This window comes from Carcharodon carcharias, chromosome 15, assembly GCF_017639515.1.
Source record: "Carcharodon carcharias isolate sCarCar2 chromosome 15, sCarCar2.pri, whole genome shotgun sequence".
In the NCBI taxonomy this organism is placed as follows: Eukaryota; Metazoa; Chordata; class Chondrichthyes; order Lamniformes; family Lamnidae; genus Carcharodon; species Carcharodon carcharias.
The window spans coordinates 23,984,159-24,001,221 of record NC_054481.1 but is presented as its reverse complement, the minus strand read 5'-3'; the positions used below and the strand labels follow the sequence as shown (position 1 = coordinate 24,001,221).

At 41.3% G+C, this 17,063-nt stretch overlaps 1 protein-coding gene across 3 annotated transcripts in view; it reads right to left on the bottom strand.

Annotated features, from left to right (window-relative positions):
• LOC121288604 (platelet-derived growth factor subunit A-like) overlaps window positions 1-16,762 on the bottom strand; it is a 29,049-nt gene extending 12,287 nt beyond the window's left edge. The window contains exons 1-3 of one of the 3 annotated variants that reach the window (XM_041207233.1): window positions 15,737-16,762; window positions 14,533-14,629; window positions 7,592-7,696 (exon numbers count right to left, since the gene is read on the bottom strand). In XM_041207233.1, coding sequence (XP_041063167.1) covers window positions 7,592-7,696; window positions 14,533-14,629; window positions 15,737-15,796 — 262 coding nt within the window. In that variant the 5' untranslated portion in view covers window positions 15,797-16,762. The remainder of the gene's footprint in view (window positions 1-7,591; window positions 7,697-14,532; window positions 14,630-15,736) is intronic. The other 2 variants (XM_041207231.1, XM_041207232.1) reach the window with 2 other exon arrangements.
• Between the last annotated feature and the right edge of the window lie 301 nt (window positions 16,763-17,063).

Genomic DNA, 17,063 nt, shown 5'->3' with positions numbered 1-17,063 from the left:
CTTGTTATCAATGTATTTTTCTGCTAATTTTCTCTTTTTTCAACCTTCTGCCTGCAGGTATTTCTGGAAACATGCCGTTCGTAGGCTGCTACCTCCCGCTCCTCCCTCGAATGAATCATACTAATGACCAGCTACAAACTAACCGAAGGTTCCGGAGGCCTCCAGCAGCAGACTGGCTTGCTGGAAGTACAGGTTCATGAGTCCTAACAACCATCTCTCTCCAATTGGCTAGCTAATCATATGTGAGCCTAATGGTAAGTGTCAGCTGGCTAATCAACTGTCATGGCTTCAATGTCACATCCAATCTTGTCGTCACCTTGACATCCATACTATCCACCAGGAGTCATTGGAAAGAGATCAACAGGATGGGACCCTGGTTAATTTTTCCCCTCCCTCACCCTGGACACACCAGGCCCATTGTAAGAACCTCTTCATTAGATCAATTAACTCAACATGGATCAGACATCAAGCCTGGGATCTTCGTCAATTATATGGTTCGGTACCACACAAAAGAGTGCATTTTTCTGCAGAACCACCCATACTGTAATCGATTATATGATCAGTACCATGCAAAACAATGCATTTTCCTGCTGAGCCATTACATTAACATTAATTAGCATTGTTAAATGTGTTGTTGATATTTTACTTGAAAGGAAAGCGGACAAAACAGCATACAGAAATAGATCTAACAGAGCTAATATGTGCCTGTACAAGCCCAACTCGAGCACGGCACATGGACACTTCTGAAATTCACCTTTAGTCTCAGTACAATCAAGAAGTATTCCTCCTGGTTTCAATTCAACTGAGTGGCATCAGATAAAGAGAGGCATATTGTGACCTACATGCTAATTGGCCAAAGCAACAACACAAAAGATGCCCAATAAAGAATACAGGGGAAAAAATGCTACTTGTTGCATTTTGTAGGCTAATGAATTGTAGGCAATACTCGGGTATAAAGTCCCCTCAACATATCTGTTATTGCATAGAAAAACTTTAAAGTACATTAATCATTACCTTTCAGCCAGCATGTCTGTGTACATTGCACTTGCTAGCATACCACTACAATCACACCCAGAAACCATACAATGGAAGTGTGCCATTCATAATTTGTACCACACACACGTGGTTGAAGAAGCTCTGCTTTCATTCTAGTGGCTTACTTCACTGCCGACGTGTACAGATTACTTTTCAACCCATCTTTTTCCTTCTCCCCACCCTGTCCTTCTCTTCACATACTGTTTTTTGTATCTTGTTATTCTTCCTAATCTTGAAGGTGAGAATTACTACTAAAATGGTTTCATACATGTTGGCAGACCAAACTCATTCACAAATGAGCACTTGCTCATCATGCAAGTCACATGGTAACAATTAGAAGCTGACACCCTGCCCGATTGTTTCCTTTGCTAGCCCCAAAATATCTATTGGTGAATCCAACTCTCTCCTTAGCTCGAGGACTGCTAACAGAATACATACAGACCGCAAACAATGTTCAGAGCTTCCTGATCTGTATGGCTCACAATCACACTGGGCGATGTGTTAACCCATCCAACCTTCCAGTTATGGGAACCATTTCATGCTGCTGGTAATTCATTCTGTCTCTGCCTGCCTTCAGCATCTCGTAGTGGCTTAACATTGGACATTTTATCCAGGCTTCTCCACTTATCTACTTATTCCTTACAGCCTTACTCGAGAAAACATTAATTTTAAAAGCAAAGGATCTTAAAGCCTGGAACATGGAAGGGGCAGATTTCACAGTATATAGAGAATCTGCATTGTAGCACAGTGACAAAGTGGGCATGTGGGATGAATGGTTTAAAGTTACTTGGATTTTATTTGCTAAACTGCACCTCTCCGTTTATAATATATGGGAATTAAAAAGGGTTCAGATTGTGCCCAAAACTGCTGTCTCAAGAGAACCCATACAGATCCATCTCAGAGAAGGCACTTTTGGAAGAGCAGGGAAGTTATCCCCAGTGTCCTGACCAATATTTATCCCTCAATCAACATCACAGATACAAATTACATGGTCATGATCACATTCTCATTTGTGGGAGCTTGGTGTACACAAACTGGCTGTTTTGTTTCCTACATTACAATAGTGACTATACCTTTAAAGTACTTAATTGACTGCAAGTGCTTTGGGATGACCTATGGTCATTAAAACATGCTATATAAATGCAACTCATTCTTTCTTTGGAAAATATTGAGATGATGCGCTGCCTGGGGAAAACTGAATACCCACGCATGAACATTAAATGCAGCTGGCTTCCACTGTACTAGTGGTGGACAAACTAAGCTCTCAGCCCACACATACAGGACCTACCCCAACATCAGGCAAGGTATGTGACCAGATGCTCAAAGATGCCACTGCTACTTCTGAATAACTATTGCTTCAGATTGCTGCTGTCATTCTGCATCCTTCTCTCAGTATAAGCAGATAAATTCCAGAGCAACAGGACCAGTGGAAATAGCTCAACATTAGGCTGAATGAAAGTCAGTGTACTTAATCAAAAAAAAACATAATTCAACATTTAGAAACTACAGAATAGGATCTGTAAATATTTACTTCCAGGCTCCTATTATGGATGAATCCCAGATGACTGTGCAGATCTGTCTGATCAAAATTTTAGCTAGGAAAAGCAAAAAATGTCATGGTCAGGTTGAATCCCTTTTCAGCAAGGCGTCTGACTTACAACCATGTCAAGCGAAGTAAACTGAATTAGCTGATTCTATGGGTAGGATGGGTGCAGGAAAGGAAAGAATAAAAAAGATATTGGTTGAGGTTACCACTACTAATTATTACTCAATGGATCATGCTGCAAAGTACTTGGATAAGGGTAGGATAGACCCTGCTGGACCCCAACCCAGCAAAATAACCCATGGCCATTCATGAGCTCACACATTAAGAGGAACAAAGGAAATTTACCCCAATATTAGCATTCAGGACAGAAGGGGTAAAAATTGGGCAGGAACAAAGAGGGAGAAGTGAACTAAAGGAAAGCAGGCATCTTTCAATTCCTTTAAGTTATCCATTCACCTGAACATTAGTGAAACAATGGGAAGTATCAATATAAAGATCCTTCTACTGCTATTGGATGTCACCAACTTCAGGAACACTCCCACTATATAGAGGCACAATAGTGACATCTAGGTGCACAAAATCAGTACAACACTTTCTATGCTACTTCATATCATCATTATTTTTTTCTCTCTCAAATAACCCCAAGTCAGACCACAGCCAAACAGTTGACTTGACTTTGACTCAGATTACTCCAGGCTTGCCCAATTTTCACTTTTATAATGTCTTCGCAATCATTGCTACTACCGTACGGAAATGAGGAGCCTTGCAGAACAACATTTTGCTCTCTGCTGCAAGTTTTCACTTTATGACCAAGTGAAAAGCAAGTAAAAGTGTTTAGTGCTAATACTGTAATACCAAATGTCTCTCTCAGATTTTTGCTAGATTATTCAGGATTTCAAAAAAGTCACACACTACCTATACATAAGAAATATCTCTATGGACTGTTCTAACATACATGGATGTATTAAATATCATAGCAGTTTAGTCTATATTCCAGTTGATCATCAGCCAGGGTGGGAGTCTATCCCAGTTTTGTCTACTCATGTAGCTCAGTTACTGCTTGCTCAAACATAACAAATGAAAATCCTTATAGTTGACAGAAAACAGTCTTATGTTATTTGACTGTTCTGGGTACATTGATGCAGATATAAACAAGTTTTGCAGAAGCACAGTGTCTTCAGCTTCTCTGCAACATGTTGGGACATGAATTTAAATTTAAGGAATTTATTGGGGCAGGTTTGCTTGCAGGAGGATTTTCCACAGTGTGTTCCAAGTGCACTAAACAACAGAGCACTGTAGAAAAAAAAATGTCAAGGGGAGAAAATATTTAATAAATGGCCATTTAAGTTCATATACTTTTCATATTTCATACTGTATTAGTTTAAAATAAGTAAAATATTGTTGCTCTGTGCACTGAAAGGGTCTTTGATTAACAGGAGGTCTACAAAAACAACACTTACACAATTCTCCAATGCAAATGCATTAGTTTTAAAACATGTTCTTTTGAAAATGCCACAGGTTTAAAGCAGAGCTTGGAATCTATTACAGCACTATAAATAATATTAAGTTTATCTTAATAACACAATGATCGACAACTAACTCTTTTGACATTTTTCTCATGGATAAAACAACTAAATCATCACCCTACAAATTTCTAGGTTAAGCCATGATATATTCAGCAGTTTTACAGTACAACCCTTTAACTGTCTGTGCTTTAAGCTATCGTCTGGGATAACCTACTCAATGAGCAAATCCACTGGCTATACAAAGCCATACAGACCAAGAAAGTCCCAGATTCAATCTTTAGTCTGTGAAAAATCTGAACTTGCCGGGATAATGGTTATAATGCGAGAGTTAGCCACAGGATGCTAGGTGAGGGAGAATGAGCAGCGCTCCCATTCCTGGTCGCTATGCAATGACTTTAGCTGGAAGGGGTCATGTGTATGTCAGCTAAAGATAGGATCAGGTTCTGTTGTGATGCTCACAGGCAGTCAAATAGCCTGCTTATACACACTATCTGGACGGACACATGAAGATTGGCTATCGGAGGGCTGCCAGCATCCATGAAACCATACCCCACGAGAGGAGGGGAGAACAGGATTTAATTGGCAGAACCATTATAAGTTACAATTTGTGAATGGTAAACATCTACAGGGAATTTCATTTCTAAAAGGACCATTTTTAAAAATATAAACAGAAAACACTAAAAATACTCAGCAGGCCTGGCGGCATCCGAGGAGCAAGAAATAGAGTTAAGGTTTCAGGTCAAGGCTTGACCTGAAACATTAACTCTGATTCTCCACAGATGCTGCCAGACCTGTTGAGTATTTCCAACATTTTCTATTTTTATTTCAGATTTGCAGCATCCACAGAATTTTCCTTTCATTTTAAAAAAAAAATGTTTTAGTTTCAGACAATCTGTTCCACATGTTGAATTGCAATGTTTGCTGAGGAACTCCATGATTATATGTAGGTTAATGGATACCTGGATACTCACTACAAGGCAGGAAGACAACCACAGACCCAGGTGGCATCATAAACAGTGAGAATAAAGCTCGAGTGTCTTACCAATGTTATCTAAACCCAATCTCAAGACACATTATGGACTTATAACACAATGAACTTTGCTCTTCTTTCTTCTTCACAGTCTTAAGTTATTTTATTTTGTCCATGCGTCTTAATTCTTCAGCACTATAAAGTCTTCCCTGCTGAGGAAGCAGCTTGTTGTAGCTCTCGGCCAATGCTCCTCAAAGGTGACAGCTAAGTTGCACTGAGATGGCTCACTCTCTAACCAACACGTTCCCCTGCTACTGGTTTAAGCTAGAAAAGAGACTCACCATATGGTGACTCATAGGCCCTGACGTTCACTAACGTAGATGTTTCACCTACAGCACCCTGACACTTATATTACTTAACATCAAGTGCTATTTCAATAAGACTGCACCTCACTCCCAGGTTGGAAAACACACTGGCAGGGACTGAAGGTCAGTGACAGGGCTATATCACGATGTTTCTAATTCTTTGCCCCGCCCCATGAGAAAAACTTCACAGACTGTAGAATCATCCATATCATCTATAAATAATACCAAAGCTTATTGTTTGAAGCAATTAAGTATAACAAAGTAACAGAATAGTACTTTAGCAAGTAAATGCTCATAATACTTAAATTGAAGTCACATTGTGTTTTTACTTTAAGGTTTGATATGTTTATGTCTTAAAGTGTAGTCTGTCTAGTCAGCATTGCATTTTTGTATGTTTTACGAGTGTCACAAAGTCATGGATTTGTAAATGGAGGTCTGTGAAGGAATTTTATGGAGTCCCTGCAGCTACTTTTTCTGCACTTGTTGACTTCCTAGCAAATTATTTGTGCTGTATATCTGTAACCTATTTTCTGTAATGTTTTCCTTGGGTAACTGGCACTTGGGGAAATTCAGTGAGGATGTGATTCTGAGTCTTGCCAGTTGCAAGTGTGTCATAGAGCATCAGTGCTGTAGAATTATAACCTTATCTCTGACTCGTGCATCCATCTGGTGAAGCTCTACTCTGGATGCACAGCCTTGATGAATTTGCCCCACTGTCTTTAGGCAGTTAGGGGTGGGGCAGGGGTGTTCCCTGGGGACATCAATATTTTTCAGGTTTTCAGGTTTCACATAGGAAAATATTTCAATAGCACAACTGTGTACGCAAGGCACTGAAAGCTTGCAAATGCTGCCCTGATGGCTCAGTTTATAGGTTTACAGCTTAGTGTGGAATTGGGCTAAGGAAGGGAAAAGCAAAATCAGCCAGGTCCCTGGAAAAACTCAGCAGGTCCGGCAGCATCGGCGGAGAAGAAGAGTTGACGTTTCGAGTCCTCATGACCCTTCAACAGAACTGATTCTGTTGAACTGATCAGTTCTGTTGAAGGGTCATGAGGACTCGAAACGTCAACTCTTTTCTTCTCCGCCGATGCTGCCAAACCTGCTGAGTTTTTCCAGGTAATTCTGTTTTTGTTTCGGATTTCCAGCATCCGCAGTTTTTTGTTTTTATCAGCCAGGTCCCTGTTTGCTAACTAGGTAGCCTGCTAAAAAGTGTAAGACATACATGCGGCAGGACCAGCCCAACATGTGATGTCCCCTTGTGGAACAGCCAACCAACAATCATTATCTCAGTTTACACATGAGGAATGGGCATGTGGAGATTGACTGGAGGTGGGGAGGTTGGGGGTGGGGGGGGGTGTATTGGGACCATACCAAGATGGGAGACTGTTGGAAGAACAAGGAAAAATTCCACATCGTGTATTTCTTAGGTCATGGCTTTCTTCTTATGTTGATTCAACTGGAATTACATACATACAGGGCAGCAACATCAGAGAGTTCAGATAACAGCATCAACAGCAAGAGAAACCTGAACACTTTGTCAAAATTGTCAACCACAAGGTGTGCTATGTCCTTGAGCCAAACTGCTGCTGGAGGTATTCCAGATAACATTTACAGGTGCAGAGCAGCTTAAGTCCATTTTCTGTATAGTTTGGGGCGGTTGGGGGTCAGTTAGAGCAGAGACAGATTGCTAGTTTCGACAGTAATATGACATGAACTACACTGATAAGACACTTCTTTTCCATTGCATCATACAACAGAACAGTGCATGCAATACATACTGCAGAATCTCACCTCACATTACCAACTAAGGGAACATGAGCTGAGAATGTGTCATTTTAAAAGTTAAGCAAAGTTCCATGTCACAGTGAAATCACCCAACCGAAATGACATCTGATTTAATTTACAACCGATTCCTAAAACAAAATTAGAATTACATTACCACTGTGCGATTCTGCAATGCTGAAATAAGTTGCCTGATGCAAAAGAATCATGAAGAATAGTTCACTGATTGTAATCACTTCCATATTAACATTGTTGGTAAATCACTGTAACAGGAAACTGGTATGTGCATCAAAATAAGTACCACTGAATAACAAAAATAAAGTTATACTTAGAGTATCTATCGCAAATAAAATGGTATAACTGAACTTACCAATACTTCGCCTTCTCCGTATAGGTGCTGAGCGCTTTGTGTACTCATGTTTTATTGCATTAATACTGTGAGACCTTAAATTAGATTCGGAGAGATCATCATCCCCTATGGTATAAGAAAAAGCACAACATATTGGAACAGCCTTATCATTTGATACATAAGTATAAAGTTAATGATAAATGCATTTATTTTAATATTTCCTGCTGTCTCTCATCACTCCTGCAATGGAAACCACAGAATATGATTCATATCTCACAGGCGATCCAATCTCAATCCACAAGCAAGGCATAGCAATGTGCTATTTAACTACAAGCATCACCTCAGCCAAGCCCATTCCTACCCTCATCCATTGTCTAAACATTCAGGTTTCCGAGCAGAAGCCCAGGAATTCTAAGGACAATTATATTGTTCTACTCCATACTCTAGCTGAGATAAGCGAACACAACAGACACCAAAGATGGAATCCAAGTACTTTCTGGCCTGTTTCCGTCTGTACTACACCAGACACACTAAGCTTTCATGGGATTTACCATGATTTTTTTTTAAATGGCAAAATGTTAATGCTATACAATACTACCAAGAGCACTGGCCTTCTCCGAGCACTCTCAAACTGTGGATTTGTGCTAATTCATATATGTGAATATAAGTTACATGTTACTATTTATACCAATCCAGAAATAGTAATGGACACACACATTGTATAGTGTCAGGGATTTATTCTCACCTGCATGTTGTCTTTTATTTACCAATAGCATACAATTAGTTATTTTCGCCACACAGTGATTATTGTGATGTTTTAAAATGATTTTTGCCCCTGCCTTCCTGACCTGAAAGAACCAAGTCCCTAACAGTTTCACACCCAGCCACACATGAGTAACTGGCCTAAATTCATGTGTATGTCTTGGCAATGTGCTGGGGAGGAGGAAGGAAGAGGGCTTCATAGGTAATCCCAATATCTACACGTACATTTCCAGAATGGATCACTGGATAACAATTGGCTGATTTCTCCGTTCATTAACATAGGGATGATGCAGCCATTCCTAGTATCCCTAACCACTATCTTCAGCTGCGATCAGTTGGCTCACCACAAACCAGCAAACAAACCAACCACTGCCTAGGTCTTCACCTTTAAAGGTTTGTGGGAGCTTTGTGACTTCTTCATTCAGTGCATGCTAGGTTGCACCAATAATAAACTACAGAATTGCATCAATGGTGAACAACACTTCATCAATGAAAAAGGTTCCACTGCAATTGAATAAGCAATATAATCTAGTAACATTGTTACAATGCTAAACTTGGAATAAAATTCAAAATGTTAATTTTCTAGAACCTGTATTCTATTTATTAGATCCTATTAAGATGCAATGCTCTTCATTCAACGTCCAAAGTACCAACGGATAGATATCGCTCTTTAGGACTTGGGTGTAAAGTATCACAAGAGTATAGCACAGAGGAAAATCAGATATCATGTAACAGGTGTGCAATCCTCCCCACTCAAATTTTCCTCAATGCATGACCCTCGTGCAATGCTTTCTGGTCGAACACTACAGAGAAAAATCAAAATCTAAGAAACGTTTGGGGTTTCCATCAGCATAACATGGCACTGAGCCACAGAAACTAGGAAGTTCCAATTCTGTTTCCTTGATAGGTACTGAGGTGCTGTTTTCAACTGAAACGCAGTAGAAAGGCTACAATTAGTTTCAGTGACTCTGTACTGGGCAGGAGAATCCCACTCCTGACTGTTACCCATGTTTGGGAAGGTTGCATGAGTAGTTACCCAGTAAGAGCAGGAGCAAGCTTAGTTGTATTATAAATTCAACTGTCTGGGTTCACACATGAATAATGGCCATTGGGATGAAGTACTAGAAGGTGTCTAGCACTTGTAGAACAAAGCCCAGTGAGGAGACAACAAGAAAAGTAAGACTGGGTGAATATTTCTCAATATCATGTCTGCCATTGTCCTTAAATTGTTATGAAATATAACTTCAATTAATTACTCCAATTCATGTGAAATGTTACAGTATTTTATGTAATTCATCAGATCGCTTTACCCATTTCGCTTTCAGTCCTTTGTGCTAAATGTCAAATTCATTATTAATCAAGATAGGCAGTGAATGTACACATTTACTGATCAGGTCGAACACAAAAAGCAATAGATTTAAAATGACATTTCAGTGTATCACTGAAATGTAAACCCTGAGTAATCTTCAACCAGTGATCATGACTGAGAATGAATGATAACTTTAGCTTAGCCAACAAGGCCATTATATCATTTTTTCAGCAGTCTATCTCAAGTTTCATAGCCCCACAAAGCATACTGCACCTCTGTCAATATCCCATAACTAGTGAATTGTTAGCGTGGGGATACTGTGCTACATTGTCTATTTATGGCTACCAATAGTCCCCAGTTAAAGACGCCTGTAAAGGGGTAGGAACAATTGTGATAAATGTGACAGGGCTATTAAAGCTGGCTTGTTCTATAGGGATTTTTAAGTTTGCCCCATATTTCTTGTTTAAAAGTTTAAAAAAACCAGTGAAAGGAGGCGTTTAGGATGCAGAATAGAGCCCAAATTACCAACATTTCTACACACAGATCTCAAGTCAGTTTTCATATTAGAAAGCACCCATATAAAATAGTTTCAACATGAAAAGTGGCCAATTACTTTAAAATTAACAAAAGTAATACAGAAGGGGCTCAAAATAACAAAGCTGAGAAGGAAGTGGAGTTGGCAAAACAGGATAAAAAATAGCAAAAGCAGAGACAATTAAGAAGCATAATTAAATAAGTGAACAAATCAGTGAACAGCAAATTGATATCCGAAAGTAAGGAGAGGAAAACGAATTAGATAAGTCAAAGAAAAGGTTAAAATAGGACTAAAGAGGATTAAGAAACTCCCCCCTCACATGAGCCAACTAATTATTCCCTTCCCTAGCTACCGAATCCATCCTTTGACCTGGCAACAATTTGAGACTGAACCAGTCTGTTTGTAACCATGGTGTCACATTTGACCTCAGAGTTGAGCTTCCGACTTAATCTTTGCCGCCTATTTCTACCTCAGGAACACCACATAACTTCGCCCCTGTCTCAGTTTATCTACTGCTGAAACCCTCATTCATGCCTTCATTACCGCAATCTTGACCATTCCAATGCACTCCAAGCTAGTCTCCCAATTACGCTCCTCTGTAAACATGATGTCACGCACAACTCTGCTACATATGTCCTAACTCGCACCAAGTCCTGTTCACCTATTACCCCTGGGCTTGTTGACTACATTGGCTCCCAGTCAAGCAACATCTTGATTTTAAATATTCTCCTTGCTTTCAAATCTCTATATGGCCTCACCCCTCCCTATCTCTGTAATCTCCTCCAGCTCCACAACCCTTCAAGGTATCTGCATTCCTCTAATTCTGGCCTCTTGAGCATCCCCAATTTTAACTTCTCCACCATTGGTGGCTGAACCTTCAATTGCCTAGGGCCTGAGCCCTGGAATTCCCTCCCTCCATCTCTCTACCTTGCTTTTCTCCTTTGAAAACACTCCTTAAAACCTATTTCTTTGATCACTCTTTCAGTTGTCTGACCCAATATCTCCTTAAGTGGCTTGGTGTCATATTTTGTTTCATAATACTCCTAAAAGCACCTTGGGACATTTTATTATGTTAAAGGTGCTATATAAGTTGTTGCTTTGTTGTTATTGGAGGGTTGTGAATCACAGACACTGGGCCCTTGTCAATACCTTGCCCAAGTGCCATTCTTCACCTGCGGACTTTGACAAAGTGTTTGCAGGCTGCTTGGGCGTAGTAAAGGTGAATGAGTAACAGCAGAGCCCAACTTAGCCTTGCCAACATACATACACACACATTTTTCATCTAACTAGGGAACACAGCCTTACTGTGGTATCAATGAACCCAGATCAGACCAATTAATACTGAGGCTTTTCTGATCTGTGCAGTCAATGCCACACCAGGGAGTATAGTTATCCCCTAGCCCATCAGGGGAGCAGCACTATAGCTGTTTTGCTAAAACTAAATATATTGCTTACAGGGCATCAACACTCTGTTTATAGTTCATTCGTAGGATGTGGGCATCACTAGCTAGGCCAGCATCTATTGCCCATTCCTAACTGCCCAAGGTGGTGTGAGCTGCTTTCTTGAACTGCTACAGTCCATGTGGTGTAGGTACACCCACAGTGCTGTTAGGGAGGGATTTCCAGGATTTTGACCCAGCGACAGTGAAGGATTGCCGATATATTTCCAAGTCAGGATGGTGAGTGGCTTGGAGGGGAACCTCCAGGTGGTGGTGTTTCCATGTGTCTGCTGCCCTTGTCCTTCTAGATGGTAGCTGTCGTGGGTTTGGAAGATGATGTCTAAACAAATATAAATTATAAACCAAAAAAATGTACCATTTTAGAGCTTACTAAATTATAAATAGCCAGAGTTGTATGACATTTAAATTTTTGGGAATGTCATAGAATTGATCCATAGCCACAGCATCCAAATTCACAGCATCCATTCTCTAATTTCTATTAAACTTGAAAATGCTATTTTCAGATCCCATTTTGCTATTAAGGAGAAACAGAGTCAAGCTTAAGCCTGTTCTCACTCACCCTCCATCTGCACTTCCAACAGAAGTTGCTGGGCCAAGATCAAGGCAGGAATCCTGTGTGGTTTTGCTCCCTGCAAACCTGGGGTGATGTGTTTGGGTGGCGGAGGAGGCCGCTGGGTGGTGGTGTGGGGGAAGTTCAGGTATAGTTAAATGATTCAAATGCTCTGTTAGCACACAATTCCCTTGAAAGTCTCCTGTACATTTATTTTCATTTATTTTTCTGATTCTAAAAGTTACCTGTACAATGCATCAATCTATTTCCCTATTCCACTCCCACTCATTGAAGTCATGATTTATTTGATCTATTTGTTCCAGGATTTGTGTGTGCATGAATTTTACTAACTTGCAAATAGTATTAACATTTATGTTAACGTTACATTTTGCATGTGTAGTTGTTGCCAATGATTATACTGCACATATCAAAGCACATCAGAGCTTTGTTTACATCTAATCAGTTGTGTTACTTGTGTAACAGCTTTTTTTTTTAACATATTATCAGACATGCTTTTGGCCACCATGCAGCAGGTCACTTCAAAATCAGGCATCACAAGCCTGCAAGTGACCTGTCAAAAGCTGTATGCAGGTCATTTGTGTCCTGCCCATGTGTTGACGTCTGTTTGGATTCAGTTAGAAGCTGTTCAAATAAAAACAGAGAAGCAAGTTCTCCATTTCTGTGTTCTCTACCAACAACTGCAACGACCAGAACAGAAGATTTTGATGGACCAAACGACCCTTTTATGAAGATATTATTGCACAGAATATGTGTCTAAGGTGGATACCTCCACCATCCCTTTCCCTTTGAGGGAAAGAACATACTTTGTATTGTAACATTATAAAATCTCTTCCCGCTTGGTATTTTGGTGAAATTGTAAACATGTGCTTTAAAAAATATCCAATCGTTTAGAATGTGTTTGCAGTTTCGATAAACATGCTGAACAGGGCTAAATCTTCATGAATTCATTTACAATGTAACTACAGGGAGTAGTGAGAATTCTTAGCCCTATTGGTGTGGGTTTTAATTTTAATTTATTATCCTGACACTGTGGCAAGAGTTCACCCTGTCTTTCAGATGAAACCTTCAATCGACGTTCCAGCTGCCCTTTCAGGTAGATGTAAAAGGTTTCATGGAACTATGTCAAAAAGAGCCCTAGTGATTGCCCTAGAGCAATTATCGCTCAAACACCATCACTAAAACAAATTATCTGGTATTGCTATTGTGAGACTTGGCTATGTGCAAAATTGGTTGTTGTATTTCTGTACAAGTACAAAAGTACTTTGCTGGCTGGGACATCTCACAGTTGTGAAAGGTGCTATATAAATCCAACTGTTTTCTGCCTTGCACAAATATTTTAAAAAGTTGCCCTCTGAGTGTCTGGTTGCAGATAGTTCCATTCTATTCACCAAAGGCTTCTGCTGGCCTGGTCTTTTTAAAAATGACATGTGGATAGAGGGAATATGTTAATATTCTATGATCAGATGAAAAAGTAGTTTCTCCTGCAGGAACATCGTGGTCTTGAGTAACCCACTTCACTGTTTTCCATTAAAATGTCATACTTCGAAGTTTATCGCTGTTACTGAAACACGGTTTCATAATTTTACAGGTTTTTCACTGCACTCTTTATGTCTTTCATTGTAATTTCAATAAAACTTTCAACCATAAAATGCTTTTGAAGTTGAGCCTTCTGCAAGTGCCTGTGTTATGACTATCACCTAAAGCTTTTTGAATGTTCTTCACAGATAGGTGGCCGGGATGGGGGTGGGGTGCTGTCTACTTCGAAGGCATGTTTAATACAAATATGTTATATTAAGGGAAACAAATCCTTTCTCTAGTTAATGCTGATTTCCGTTAATTTGAGGGCGTCTCAGGCGCTTGCTGTCAGCTTTGATGTTTGTAATTCACATGACATTTAACAACCGTCTATGCAAATATAGAGTCTGATCAATGCTTGCAGCATAAACAGCACAGACGCGAACGCGCCTCGCTATCATGGACTGGCTCCAAGGTTGCAGTTCCAAGCCCTTCACAATTTTTTTTTGGGGGGGGGGGGGGGCGTAAAATGGAGTGCCCTGGTCCTTGGAAGCGATGCCCAGGTTTATACATAAGGGTTGTAATGTTACAGGGCGATTTCAGGGGTCGCTAGCTGCTTCGCAGTCTCTCTATGTTGAGCCTTGCTTTTATGTTTCTGGATTCTGACCCCTGCAGACTTTTTTTATGACACGAAAAACAATTAATAAACATGACAACCATTGCGAAATGCGCGATTTAATGTTACAGGGCAATAACGTGGTTCCGTGTGAGAGACAAAGAGGGTAATATATACATATAAACATAATTTACCTACGGATTCAATCTCCAGGAGGCGCTGAAGATCGCGAATGCTGGTAATATCACTGTGTGCGAGCTTCTCAAGCAGTTCTGGGGGAAATTCGGCTTCCTTGGAAGTAAATGAGGCAAATAAGCGAAGAGAAATGCAAGAAGAAAAACATCGACAAAACGAATGACGCGTCTTCCTTGATGGTGATTTTTTTTAAAACAAAAAAGAAAAGAACTTTCCAAGTTGTGTCGAAACTTTAAAATCATGTGTTTATTAGTGCAGAGCCCACAAGTAGTTGACCGGACAATCTGGAACGCGAAGTGTAAGTGGGGTTGAAATGGGCTATGTAAAGCAGTGCGTACTTGTGGTTGCGAGCACGTTCCTTTTAGGTCCTGTGCTCAGCCCAAGCTTCGCACAGTAAACAGCTCTGAAGTGACCGACACGGAACAAGATCCTCTTGCAAGACAGCAGTGCATTCGTTCTCACTGATTCGCAGTCAGTCGCCGAATAAAATGTAGCAGTGTTAAACCAAGTGCACCAGAAAGTTACTGTGCTCAGAGCGGAGCACCTGGTGTTTTGTTTCCTTGTGATTTTTTTGCACAGTCTGTTACATTTGATCACGGACAGACACAAACTCCAACAGCGACTGAAATCTCAGCCACGCTGGTGGTACTTTGCCCTCAAACACAGACTTTAAGCGATAACTATAATTTGCCGTGTTGCCTTTCTCTCTCTCTCTCTCTCCTTCCCTCCTTTCCAGATCTTAGTGTGGTGTCTTGTAGAGAAAAAAAAATAAGGTCACCCTTGCGTCCGTTCACGATCTTTTTGCCTTCTCTCTTTTTTTAAAAAAAACTTACTGAATACCGATGCGTTTCGGGGCACAAGCCGAGACCTGCCGCAAAAAATGCTGTCATGCACCAACTTACTGCAACACACAAATATCCATTCCCTAAGGGAACTTAAAAAAAAAATAACCATTTACCCAATTTTAGCGAAGGCGAACTGAGAAAGATTTGCCCAGCGTAAAATGTGCCGAGCAGCCGAGCTGTGAATGCACAGAGTCAATGTGCAGCGAGGGGCTGTTAACAAAAAGTACAGCTCGTTCAAAAATAAAGTGAACTGCAGAACAACCACATCCACTATCACTGAACGTAAAATAGAGACAGTAAGAAGAACTGGAAGCAATGTATAGGTTAACAGTTATTGTGCTTTAGACTAATAGCTTACCTCAGTATGCACACAGGTCAGGTAGCAAAAGCTGAACATGAAATAAACTGTGGCTCTCATTTCGTTTTAGTTCAAGTTTGTCCTGGAGCGAGAATCGATCATTTAGGAGCTTCAGCGGCGCCCCTGCCTCAGTAAAATTCAGTACCATCCCTCGGGAAAGTAACTAGTGTGTGAGGATTTATTGTTTCACGTTGGATTTGTACGTTTCCTCGCCGTGCTCTCGCTCTCTCTCTCTCTCTCTCTCTCTGGCATCAGCAGTAGACCAGCCGGTAGATCTGCGTATTTGTTTAGATCAGACCAAACAGAAAAACCCATGAGTCAACACTGCACCGGACTGATACGCCCATCACCTGTCTGGGTGCACAGAAAAAAAAGGGGATGGGACATAGAGAGACCGGTGGGAGTGTGGGGGAGGGAGAGAATTAATAATAAAAGTGAACTTATTCTTGTTTTTTGTCCCCCCCCCCCCCCCAAAAAAAATCAACACATAGAGACGATTCCGTTTAAAATCCAGGTTCACAGGGAGAGCGCAAAAACTGGCTGCCAAAACTTTTTGTTTGGAGTTGTAACTTTGTTAAAAAAAAAAATCTATTTCTCTGAATTCATCTCGGCTCCAGGTGTTAATTCTTGCAGTTTGTTGGTTGGCGGCTGAAGCCCACACGTTCGCCAAGGCGAGTCTTTGCTTAGAAGTTTCTGTTCTATCGGATGGAAATTTTGGAGAGGGTGCTGAAGCGCCTCGCCTGAGAGGCTGGTGATCCTTCTCTGGGCTGACAAAGGAACAGAGGCTGATTGTCGAGTTCCCTTTTGCCCCCAACTCCAACCTCCCAAAGAGCTGCAGAATGAAGCGGCTCCGCTGTTTGGCCTCACATCACGTCGCCGGCTTGCGAGTGACTGGGAGAGACAGGGGCGTCTCACACACACAGTATCCGCCCAGGGAGAGGAACTAATGGGCCGCGTGTTGTGTCCTTAGGCACAGGGTGAGCTCGCTGCAATGGGCGGACTCTTTCTGGCCAGCCTCTGCTCTAGTTTAACCCCAACAGCTCCCCATTTCCCACTGACCTGCACATGGGCAGGAGGGGACAGAGGATCCCAGTCTCTGGTGGAGGGAGGCGGGGGAGAGAAGGAAGGAAGGAGGGAGGGGAGGGGGGAGGGGGCAGAGGGAGGGGAGGGGGCAGAGGGAGGGGAGGGGGGAGAGGGAGGGGGAGGGGCAGAGGGGATGGGGCAGAGAGAGGGGGAGGGGCAGAGAGAGGGGGGAGGGGGCAGAGAGAGGAGGGGGAGGGGGCAGAGAGGAGGAGGGGGAGGGGGCAGAGAGGAGGAGGGGGGGAGG